Source organism: Malania oleifera, chromosome 4 (genome assembly GCF_029873635.1).
Source record: "Malania oleifera isolate guangnan ecotype guangnan chromosome 4, ASM2987363v1, whole genome shotgun sequence".
In the NCBI taxonomy this organism is placed as follows: domain Eukaryota; kingdom Viridiplantae; phylum Streptophyta; class Magnoliopsida; order Santalales; family Ximeniaceae; genus Malania; species Malania oleifera.
This window is the reverse complement of record NC_080420.1, coordinates 45,092,338-45,105,092: the sequence shown is the minus strand read 5'-3', so window position 1 is coordinate 45,105,092 and position 12,755 is coordinate 45,092,338. Positions and strand designations below refer to the sequence as shown.

At 35.5% G+C, this 12,755-nt stretch overlaps 1 protein-coding gene across 1 annotated transcript; it reads left to right on the top strand.

The window, feature by feature from the left end:
* The first annotated feature begins 2,867 nt into the window (after nt 1-2,867).
* On the top strand, nt 2,868-7,132 carry LOC131153167 (probable histone chaperone ASF1A). Its single transcript, XM_058105290.1, has 3 exons — nt 2,868-3,212; nt 6,174-6,289; nt 6,392-7,132. The coding sequence occupies exons 1-3, from the start codon at nt 3,104-3,106 to the stop codon at nt 6,761-6,763; spliced, it is 597 nt and encodes a 198-aa protein (XP_057961273.1). The 5' UTR covers nt 2,868-3,103; the 3' UTR covers nt 6,764-7,132.
* Nucleotides 7,133-12,755: the final 5,623 nt, after the last annotated feature.

The window sequence follows — 12,755 nt, the reverse complement described above, 5'->3', positions numbered from 1 at the left end:
GATTTCAGCACTCAAGTATCCAAGTTAGGCATATAATGTCTAAATTAAGTTTAGTTCTGACACGTCCGTGACATTGAGATGAACGTGCCAGAACTAACAGTGGCCAAAAATGCCTCCCCGACTGAAAATTAGACGCTTAGAAACAAACTTAGAATACATACCTTAGATCTATACTTAGTTGATTTCAGCACTTAGGTGTCCAAGTTGGGCATATGATGTCCAAACTGAGTGGGGTTAGTTTTCACACGTCCATGACATTAAGGTGGACGTGGCGGAGCTGACGGTACCCAAAAACTCCTCACCGGCTGAAAATTAGGTGCTTAAAAGCAAACTTAGAATACATGCATTAGATTTATACTTGGTTTATTTCAAATCTCAAGTGTCCAAGTTGGGCATACAAAGTTCAAATCGAGTTGGATCAGTTTCGACACGTTCGTGACATGAGATGGACGTGCCAGAATTGACGATGCCCGAAAACTCATCCCCAGCTAGAAATTACGCGCTTAGAAAAAAACTTAGAATTCATGTCTTAGATTTATACTTAGTTGATTTTAACACTCAGGTGTCCCAGTCGGCCATACGAGGTCTAAACTGAGTGGGGTCAGTTCCGACACGTCCGTGACATTGAGGTGGACGTGCTAGAACTGATAGTGCCCAAAAACTCCTCATCGGCTGAAAATTAGGCGCTTAGAAGCAAACTTATAATATATGTTTTAGATCTATACATAGTTGATTTCATCACTCAGGTGTCCAAGTTGGGCATACCCTCCAAACTGAGTGGGGCCAGCTACTACATGTCCGTGACATTGAGGTGGATGTGCTGGAACTGACGGTACCCAAAAACTCCTTCCCAGCTGAAACTTAAAATCGTATCTAGTAATCAAAGTTAGATATTTAAAATTGTATCATTTGTTATTTAACTATGTATAATCATTATGTATATCAAATAATTTGTATTTATAGTCTTAAACAATTTTATACTAATTTTTTGTATAATTTTTATTTTGTAGAGTATGTGGTCTATCGAATGATGATGATGACGATGACTATTTTTCTTTATTTTTTTTATGTGGACATACTATGTGTGTATATATACATGATATTTATGTACATTCTAACATTTTTTTATGTATATATATATATATATATATATTCATTTTCTTAAAAATTACAACAATTAATCTACAATTATGATTCAATATGATGTGTGACGAAATTTAATTACAGGGTTCTCACAAAAATGCTTCATTTTTTTTTAATTTAAATTATTAGAAACTTTTTGTGACGATTCTACAGCCATCACTAAAAATTCGCCAGTAGTGACCGCTCTAGAATTGTCACTAAAAGTGTGCCAATAGTGACGATTGGTAATTGTCACGAAAAGTAGGACAATAGTGACGTTTCTCAAATCGTCACTAAAAGTGTGCCAATATTGACGGTTGCTAACTATCACTAAAAGTAGGACAATATTAACGATTCTTGAACCGTCACTATAAGTTAACAATATTGACGATTTAGAAATTGTCACTAATAGTAGGTTTTTAGTGACAAATTTCAGCCTAAAATAGTGTTAGTTATAACAACGGTCCATCTCCATCATTAATAGTCAATTATTAGTGGCGATTTGCAAAATTGTCACTAATAGTAAGTTGAGATGGCCATTATAGTCACCAATCTGTAAGCGTCACTAGGTCGTCACTAATAATTAGTGATAGTTTGTTATTATTAGTAACGGTTTTAAACTGTCACTAAAAATTTTCTTTTTTGTAGTATTTATTGGTTGAGGACTAGTCTCACACTTTCAACTCTTGCACTACTGTATGTGTTTTTGGGCCTACCTTATACCCTCATTCAAACTCAAGCACAAACACTTTGTTTTCTTGTGATCAAAATAAAAGCCTCTAAATTCATGTTTTGAAAAATAAAAAGAATTATAATTTAGTGATTAACACTAAATGTTTAATATATTACCAAATTATAATTTTAAAAATAACTTCAGTTATTATGTTATGAAATAAATTGATCATTGGATGGTAAAAAAAAATTATATTAGGGGTAAGAATGATGAATTGTTCATCATCCGTCACAGATTATTTTTATTCGAACTGTCATAAATCCGCAACTTAAATGAGTTGGATATATATTGTAATATTCTCACCCGATAATTCACCTAATCCGTCACGAGTTATCTAACCTGATCCACTTGGCCAAGTCTGATATGAGCTTGCATTCCATGGTGACTTGTAAGATAATTGAGTAACAAATATTAATTATGTGTCGTCATTATTATTATTATCATTATCATTGTCATATTATTATTATCATTGTCATTGCCATCAACATGCAAAATATATTTTTATTATATATAGTTATTCATAAAGGAATGCAGTTCATAATATTATTTTCAAATAACTATTATTTTTATAAAAATTATTCCATATTTGTCTTTATTATTGTTTGATTTTAAAAACCTAAATGTTTCATCTACTTTTACTTTTATATTTAAAATAATTGATGAATTAACTTTTATTTGTGTTTAGTAAACTTGTTCATCACTATTTATATTTTTAATAATTAAAAACATATAAGAGTACATTAGTAATACAATTATTTTTTAGAAACTGTAAAGTAAAAAATTATTGAAAACGTTAAGAATGTCATACACACATTTACGCGTGAGTATACATTTTCGAGTCACACCATGCTCTCTCCAAGTCTCCAAAATAAATAAATAAATAAAAATTAAAAATAGAAAAAAACAAAAATAAAAGTAAAAAACTCCCGCCAAATTACATGCCGTTCCCTCCACCCTCGCCACCGGCTACTGCCGGTAACCCCTACGCTCCCATCACAAGCAGCCCCAAGCCGCGGCCGCCTATAAACCTTAAGAGGACAAGCAACAATGGCTGAGAATTCCCTCTCTCTTTTCAGCCCTCGTCTTCTCCGTTTTGGTTCTGAATTTGTACTTGCATGTGTATGCCAATCTTTGATTCTGGCCATTGCTCGGGTCCGGCCTAGGGGCTTCGCCCTCCTCCATGTGGGTTTTGGAATCTAGGGTTTTATTTGATCGGTTTGCGGCAGAGTCTTCTTCGGGGCCTAAAATATGAGTGCCGTCAACATAACCAACGTCACCGTTTTGGACAATCCGGCGGCGTTTCTCAACCCCTTTCAGTTCGAAATCTCTTACGAGTGTTTGATTCCTCTCAAGGATGGTAAATCTTTCGATCCTATTGTTTGTTGTTCGTTTCTTCTTGATGCAGACCCATTTTTTGTTCTGATTCTTGGACTTGGGATTTAGATAGGGTTTAAGGAATAAGAAATCCGTATATCTGTCTGTTTGTTTTAATTTCCGGTTAGAGCGTGTTTAACTTCTAACATTTCATTTTGAGGTTTATTGCTTAACCTGTAAGAACAGGATCTGAGAGATGTATGAGAAACTATTTCCCTGTTTAATTTCACAGCATGAGAAAGTGGGTTTACTTTGAATGACTATTTCTGGATTTTCAGAGGAGTGGTAAACTAGCTAGCTAGTTTTTTTTTTTGGGACGCGACTTTCAGATTATGCTGAAAGTACTGGCTTTTTGCCTCATATTTAAGGTGTATTTTCCCCATTAATGCAATCGCTGAAACAAAAAAAAATCTTTAATTATCATTGTTAAATTGGGCATTTGGTCGAGTCTGACATGCATGTGAGCTGTGTTGTCATTAGCATCTCGTGTCTTTATGAATAATAAGATGTTTCATATTGCATTATTGGTGGTAGATGATGTCATTGTGTTTGTATAGGCAATGAGAGTAGTTAGGGTTGGGTGGATCTCTGTCACTGCCCTCCGTTTCTTCTAACTGAATGTGTTTTTGATTATTTGAGTTTTTGAAGTTGTAATAGCCTTAAAAATAGGATTGAAAAAGAGAAGTGATGGTTTAATTGTTTTTCCTGAGGATTGGAACTCTATGGATGATGGTGTGGTTGGTTGACTAATAATTTACGCTGCAGTGTTAAACGAGTATTGCTGAATGTTTGAAAAAGAGCACTTTGTTGCCAGTGCAGGCAGACTGTTGTTAGTACTCATGCAGCAGCTTGGAATATTGATTTACTTTCATAATTACAGCTACTTGATGTACCCTTTTTTTAATAATTAATTAGTAAAACATGGTCGCTAAAGGACTGCAAGGGGTTTCAATCTGTGTCGCTAAAGGACTGCAAGGGGTTTCAATCTGTGTACATTAGAATGATAATTAACAAGACAAAAAATAAATAGAGCGATCGATATTTTATGCTTCTATTGGATTCTGCATAATAAACCAAAATTATCATAGTTAAGAGGGTAGAACCCTCCCTCAAATGCTGTTCTTTTCCTCCCTCTCCTTAGTGTTGAAAAAATAATTATGGGATCAAACAACAGTCTTTTCCCTTTCCACACAGTTGTGCATGCTCTTCTTGTTGGGTGGTCTAGGGTTTTCTCAACGCCAAAGCTAGCTCATAGGGTGGAGCTTTCCCTTACTTAATAACTGATCATCAGCCCTTCCACAGCCCTTCCACAACCGATGTGAGATGACCCCAACAATCTACTCCTCACACATTGGGCTCCAAATCAGCGGCAGCACAAACCCAGCGTCGAGGAGAATGTTGAACCAGGAACTCTAATACTAGTATTGGGTGGTTTAGGGCCTTCTCAACCCCAAAAGCTAGCTCATGGGGTGAGATTTTCACTCACACTTAATAACTGACCATCAGCCCCCCCTTCCACAATCGATGTGGGATAACCCCAACACTTCTAAGCCCATAACTCTTCCTCAATTGCTTCTGAAACCACGCACAAGACTCCAACGGAGTTAACCAAATTCTGAATGAGGCCCATGAACAGTTGAACACTGCTTGCAAGAGGCGTGGCCTGGATTCCCTCTTGACATGAGAAGCCCTTATTTCACCAAATTGTGTTTACACTTTATTGATATTATTATTATTTAATAGAACCAACATTCAAAACTCACAATCCTCCCCCACACAGCTTCCTTTGCAAACAAAAAAAAAAGGCCTCTTTAGGAGGGACACGTCTCTGTAGTTGCTTTCCAAGGAAAGGTTAATTAATTAATTTGGTCCTTGAATGCATTTTCATTTTCAAAGACCTGCTAGTTTTACAGGGAATATCCCTCATTGTTGAGTCTCCATAATGAGATTTCTCCTTGCGAGTGTATAATGCAAGTTTATATCCGAACTTTAAAACAAATCAAGAACCTGAGAAAGTTTTGAGGCTTCCAATCCTATGCATGGCCACATGGTCCCCACACTTGTTTGCCTCTGAGCAACTCATCAAAGCATTTTTATATCTTGCAAGCAGGAAAAGTTTCTGGAATTGATCCTTCATGGTTAGCTTCCCACTCTGCTTGTTATTCCATGAATAGATGGATGCGCCATTTCCAGCTCCCATCCCCTGCTAATCCACCCCACCCCATACTGCTCCATTGACCTCTTTGCTCTTAATGTTTGTCCATTCATAGCAATCAAGGTCAAATTTAGCTATCATCACGCTCGAAAAATGTTCTGTTTCCACCATAAACCTCTAGATCGAACCATCAAGAAGTAACTTCTTAAAATGAGTTGGACATTTGATACCTATGGCTGCTCCATTATCCCTATCCTCAGCAATATTTGAATTCCACTCCCACATTACTCCGCAAGAATCCCTTTATGCATGTCTTCAATTGTTGGATTGCGTTTCATGCCTGTTTGTCAGTAAAATTATGTTATATGATTAGCAATAGATCTTAGTTATCATGGCAATATAGCAGGTGTAGAGTGTGGGAAAATGGGAAAGGTGTTCCTTAAAATTTTTAGGCACTTGAGTCACTTTTTAGATGTGAAAAATGTGGAAGGTTGCACTTTTTAGAAATAAGCAGCATGCAATCGTATGGAATTGTCTTAAACCCATATCTGCGTCTCTACATGTTCGATGTCTTTATGAATCAGGGTTTGAAAAGCAGTTTTTATTGCTGAACCTCTATGAGGTGTCATGTTTTTATGTTATTATATTTAATTTTTCATTATCTTTGTTGTTAGTGTGGTGGTCAAAATGTATTTTACATTTATTCTTGATATTATTCTGCGTTTGAATTTATCTTAGAGCGCCACCTTCATCTCCTTGCAAGAGCGTTAACTCTCAACTTTGATACAGATTTAGAATGGAAGCTCATTTACGTGGGGTCAGCTGAGGATGAGACTTATGATCAACTCCTAGAGAGTGTACTTGTTGGGCCGGTCAATGTTGGCAATTATCGTTTTGTCTTTCAGGTATTTCTTGATGACTTCTTGTATGAAGCCCTTAAACTAGACATTTTTAATGCTTTGTGCACCGGGCCATGACTGCTAAATTTCTCCTTGGCCTCTTGGCAGGCAGATCCTCCAGACCCATCAAAAATCCGTGAAGAGGATATTATTGGCGTCACAGTACTGCTTTTGACATGCTCTTATCTAGGACAGGAATTTATTCGAGTGGGATACTATGTGAACAATGATTATGATGATGAACAGCTACGAGAAGAACCTCCACAAAAAGTGTTGATTGATAGGGTCCAGAGAAATATTTTGGCTGACAAACCCAGAGTCACAAGGTTCCCAATAAATTTTCATCCCGAGAATGGCGAGCATGAAGAGCAGTCCCATCCTTTGCCTGCGACCCAAAATGCCACTGAAACCAGTGCGTGTCCAGGACCAACTTCCTTTCCTGCTAGCACCACCGATGAGCAACAAGAAAAAAATCTCTAGAACAGAAGTAATCACATGAGAATCTTTCACATATTTACTTCAGATGTTTCTGCACAGCGTTGACTTCGGTGGAATTGTTTTGGCAGGTTTTGAATATCCACCGTTCGATGCTGTGACAAAAATTTGTTGTAAAGTGTGTTCATGGAACTTTGTTGTATCTTATACTTCTGTTGCTAAGATGTGTTTAGTGTTTTATGTTTATTTACTTGTCCATCTAACCAGACTTTGGGCATCTGATGCATATTTTGTTTTTGTTTTTTTTTTTTTTGGGTTTTTTATTTGGAGCTAAGGATTGTTTACTTTCATAACTCTACTGATTTTGGTATCTTATAAATTGCTTCCTTTTTCATAAAGGATGAGGTTCATTAATCTTATTTTGGAAAATTTTTCAATTTAAATTTGTATTGGATTCAGAAAAAATATTAAAATTGTATTGAAATCTATTGATATGATATGCTGGCAAATGCATGGTTGGCTGTTGAACAAGAAGCCGTATATCAGAGGAGAAATGCATTGGGTATTTGTTATCGAGTTCTGTATTTCATCCTTCCATGATATTAATGCTAGTTGTGAAAAAGGTTAAATCTCATTGGGCCTAGTTGGAAAGCTATTACAACTACTTTGATTAAGTAGTGTTTGAATTATTTTAAATGAGTACTTTTGAAAAAGATTATTTATTTTTTAGCACTAAATTAAGACTGTAAACCACGATTAAGTGATGTTCTTTCCCTCCAAGGTGAAAATAGAAGGTTAGTAATTATGGATTTTTAACTTATTTATTACTAGTTCATAACATGCTATTGGATATTCATAGTTTTTAACTATAATTTACTTTCTATGTAATACATAGCGTACAAGGTTCTTGTACAGTCAAATGTAATTAATATTACCTCAATGCTTGAAGGGTTTGTTCTCGCCGTTTGGATATCACACCCTTATGAATGAGTCAAGGTTCACCATCATTAAGATATAATTTATAAATTTGTAAAAGTTAAAAATGTTAGCTGAATGAAAAAATGGAATTCAGAAATTGGCCGGAAGAAAGAGGAAGGAATTTTGGAATGCTTCTCGCTCACAATTCTCATTGATTATGCAGGTATATATATATATACAATAAAAAGGAATAATCCAAATGGAACAAATTTGTTACAGTTGGTTAAGTAAAACAAAAAAAGGGAATAAAGAATATAAATTAGTATCTGTGACATTCCGATTTTTCTACCATTATTTTTTTACAATAATGAACAATAATCAATCATCTATCAAACATGATACCATGATAACAATGTCAACCTGGTCCATAATGGAATACCGGGGATATATTTGTTCATAATTATACACCATCCATGTAACGAAATACATAAAATGTTTGAGTCCCATAAATGATACCTGAGTGCTATAACCTCCACACACACACACACACACACACACATCCTCAAAAATCCATAAAATACTCTAGGGGTTATACAAAATGTATCCCCAACTCGAAATCACTTACCAGTATATAAACATGTTTCATTTCACTTTTCATAAACATGTTCTAGCTTATGAGCATCCACCAGTATACAACACGATGTGTCTGTAGCTTATGACTGTTCATCATATCTGTAACATAATTATCACGTTTGTAATGAGAAACCATCCTGAGGACATTCATGTCACATCATCATGTATTCACCCTACATGAACGAGTTGTGTGGCCTGACGGTGGGACCTAATCGTGGTTAGCCTACCAAGTTAGATCAAAACTGTACGCATCTGTAGTACGATTGACCTACCCAATTCGGGTCTGGATCCCAGGGGGTAACTCTACTCTTCACAAGCCCAATTGACTGTCTCTGCCACATTCTGTCTAAGATGTGTGGTTGCACTAACACATATGCTAGCAACGGTACCGTGCTCTCTTTATATATCTCTGGTCCATCAGTGTAGAGACTCGAAAAAATTAATTAATGAAGTAATAAAAGTAGGGAAAGGAAAGAGAGAGGAAAAGAATAAGAAAAAGAAAGGAAATTTAAAAGGGAGAACATCATGGATTCGTTGATGAACCCAAGGTCTTTGTCAACAAATGTCCTGTAGATTTAGTCGACAAAATACATGTGTCTCGTCAACGAGGAGATACCGAGAGTTTGGGGAATATATAAAATTTCAAGTTCATTGATGAACTAGCCTCCTTGTCGACGAAGTGCCTTCATGGGTTCGTCGACGAATTACTTGAACTCGTCAATGAACGCTGACCTATAAATGGCGAAACCCTCATTTTCTTTCTCCTCTCACTCTCTCTCTAAACCTACGTTCTCTCTCTCTCTCTCTCTCTCTCTCTCTCTCTTCGATTTCGGCTTCGTTATAGGCCGGATTAACAATCGGGAACCGCCATGAGGTTTGTTGGGAGATTCTCTACAACTTAGTTGGAGCAGATTTTCAATTTGGTGTTCTAGGGCACCATCCCAAAATTAGGGTAAGTAAGAGATTTTAGGGTTTAATGGGTTGTTTGGAGTATTCGAAACCTAGGAAGTGTTAGACGAAGATTGTTATGGGAAATGAGTTGTTTAACTTGGGAAAAATTTGATTTTTAGGGTTTTGAGTTTCGGACACCACGGGTGTTGGATTTGGGTGTTTACAAGCCTCTTAGTAAGTCAGGTAAGGGGAATAAATTATAATACGAATTTTTAGAATTATTGGTTGAATTAATATGTGAAAATGTGAGTATGGTATTTTTCCTAGAATTGTTATGTTATGAATATCAGATAAAATTTGTGTGGAATATGATTGGTTTTGGAAATGTGTTTGAAATTGAGTGTGTTTTGCACTGAGAATAATAAGCCTATGATATATCTATTTATTGAAAGGTTTTATATAGAAATGGAAATAACGAAAACCAGTTTTGTTTTATACACTAAACTGGGATAATATGAGAATGGTTTTATTGAGAAACATCGAAAAGTGATATGAATTGAAGAGTATCTTTTGAGAAATGATGAAATATGAAATATGGAAATACTTCACTGGGAAATGTTGAATAACGTGAAATGAGATATATATATATATATATATATATATATATATGTTATTATGAGATGAAATGTGTATTGAAATGATGAAAATGTCATTTATATGAAGAGATGAATTGCGAATGCTGAAAATGAAAATATTGCAATATGAATTCTGCAATGTAAATCTTGAAATGTGAATATTGAGATGCGAATACTGAATTGTGAAAAACTAAAATGAGAATACTAAAATGTGAACATTGTAATGTGAATAATGTAATGTGAATGATGAATGATGATTGTGAATACTGCAGTATGAATAATGAGAATACATAAATGTGAAATGTGAAATGTGAATGATGATATGTAGAGAATATTTAAAGGCAATATAACCTCGACCATGGGGTGAACCATGGCGTAGAGAATATTTTAGGGGCAAAATAACCTCGGCCATGGGGTAAAGCATGGCGTAGAGAATATTTTTAGGGCATTATAACCTCGACCATGGGGTGAAGCATGGTGTTGAGAATATTTTCAGGGCAATATAACCTCGACCATGGGGTGAAGTATGGTGTGGGGAATATTTTTAGGGTAGTATAACCTCGACCATGGGGTGGAACATGGCGTGAAAAATATATTCAGGGTAATACAACCTCGACCATGGGGTGAAACATGACGTGGAAAGAATATCCTCATGTGCTAGATGATGAAATGTAATTGACAGTAAAAAGAAAGTGCGTAAGTTTAATAACATAGATAAATAAGGCGAAGTAAAACTCTCTGCTTGAGGGCTTACTGAGTGAGGTGAGTGCCTTGATAAGTATCAATTGTAGCCGTACCCGAGGTAATTGGGTAGGGTTATAAACAATATTAGAGTAGAGGGGAGCTGCATGCATGGGGGTGTAATCTCCCCTATCATCAAGAACTTTCGTTGGTAAATATGGATTACATGTGAATGAGATGAAAGATGAGAATAAAGCTTATAAAAGCTTGTGTTTTATATCTATATGATTATGAGAATGATTGGTGTTATCACTAAAATGTGTATTTATATATATATATAATGATTTAATAAAACTCATACTGCCACACACTATAAATAATTTATTCCATCTTACTGAGATCTGCCTCGCCCAATTATCTAAATATTTCAAGGAACCATGACAGGCCTGGAGATAGAGCTCCGAGATAGAGGGGAGATGATACCCTGATTAGACAGGGTGAGTGTTTTGAGCAAGGGATAGAGGATTCCCTTAGAGTTTTGATTGATTTTGGGAATGTATTGGATATGTGTATATATGGATGTATAGTACTCTAGTTATTTGTATTCTAAATGATTTGTATATATTGACTTCCGCTGGTAGGGTTGTTATATAAGTTTGAATGATTACCCGGTATCCCACTTCGGGTTGGGTTATGCTAATACGGTATCAGAGATTCTAACATGGCCAATGTGTGTTTGAATATGTTTTATTTTTTGAAAAAAAAAATGGTATGAAAATCGGGGGGCACAATCAGGGTTCTCATTTCCACATTTCTGTACTCATATTTCATCATGTTTGCATAATTCTCATCATTTTCGTATAATTCTCATCATTTATGTATAATTCTCATCATATCTGTATACATTTCATTTCATCACATCTGTATAACACATATTTGTATATATTTCATATCATCATATCTGTATCAAACATGCCTGCATATATATCACATATCATCATTTCCATACAAAACATATCTGTATATCACATTTCATCATTTCCGTGTAAAACATATTTGTATTTCTCATATCTTCATATCTGTATTAAATATATTAGTATAACTCAAATTATCATATTTGTATAAAGCCATATTTGTATATCTCATAACTTCATTATTGTATAAAATCATATACATGTTTCTCTTAACATCATTTCTCAGTGCAAAACATATATTTTAGTACCAATCACATTCCCAGTATAAAACTGTCATTTCATATTCCTCATGCCACACAATTTTAGACTGATAATCATAATATAATAATCACAAGAAAAATATCCATATCATAATTTTCCAAAACCATATACAATATTCTCAATTTTACATACTTTGAGTCAACCAATTAATTTTCAAAAATATATGTTATAATTTATTCCCCTTTCTTGCTTATTGAGAGGGTGCCCACTAAGATCTCTAAACCCATGCTCGCGGCATTTAGAGCTCAAAACCCTGAAATCATTTTCCCCAGTTCAATCAATTCAACTCCAGAATTATAATCATTTAAACATCCCTAGGCCTATACACTCCATTTAACCAGTTAAATTCTAAGAAGATAACACAATTATCATCCTTACCTCAACTTTGGAGTAGTGCTTGGAAACCCTAAAACAAAAAACTACTCCAATCATACGACGGAGAATTGTCACCGGGATCCCGAAATGGTGTTTTTCAACTAATTCGTGCTTAAACCAGGCACAAAATCGAAAAGAGAAGGGGTGGTGGTTGTAGCCCTAGAGAGAGAGGGAGAGGGAGAAATAGAGAGAGAGAGAGAGAGAGAGAGAGAGAGAGAGAGAGAGAGAGAGAGAGAGAGAGAGAGAGAGAGAGAAATATGATTTTACTCCAAAAATTATGACTTGAATTCCTTATATAGTACACTAACCCGCAGCAAAACCGTTGATAGTTTGCTCTGAAATTGTCGATGGTTTGGTCTTTAACCAAACCCATTTTCACTATTTTACCCTTACCTGGCTGTGGTAACGCAAAACCGTTGACGATTTTCTAACCTCCCACCAAACCGTCGATGGTTTGGTTTACACCAAACCAACTGTCCTTCTTTTCTTTATTTTCTCATTATTTTAATTTTTAGAGTCTCTACAGTATCAGATTACGGTGGTGCAGATTCTTGCACACCAACCATTTGGGAAAAGGCCTCCTTGTGTGCTATTGGGATATATAGTTTAATACGCCTTTTCGAGTCCAACAGTGTATGTAATAACCCAAGAAAATATATCAGGTCCTTG

Excerpts from the sequence above, each read along its gene's own strand:
- LOC131153167 (XM_058105290.1), top strand. The coding sequence starts at position 3,104 with ATGAGTGCCGTCAACATAACCAACGTCACCGTTTTGGACAATCCGGCG. Across the intron at positions 3,213-6,173 it reads TTTGATTCCTCTCAAGGATG|ATTTAGAATGGAAGCTCATT; the intron begins GTAAATCTTTCG and ends ACTTTGATACAG. Across the intron at positions 6,290-6,391 it reads ATTATCGTTTTGTCTTTCAG|GCAGATCCTCCAGACCCATC; the intron begins GTATTTCTTGAT and ends GCCTCTTGGCAG.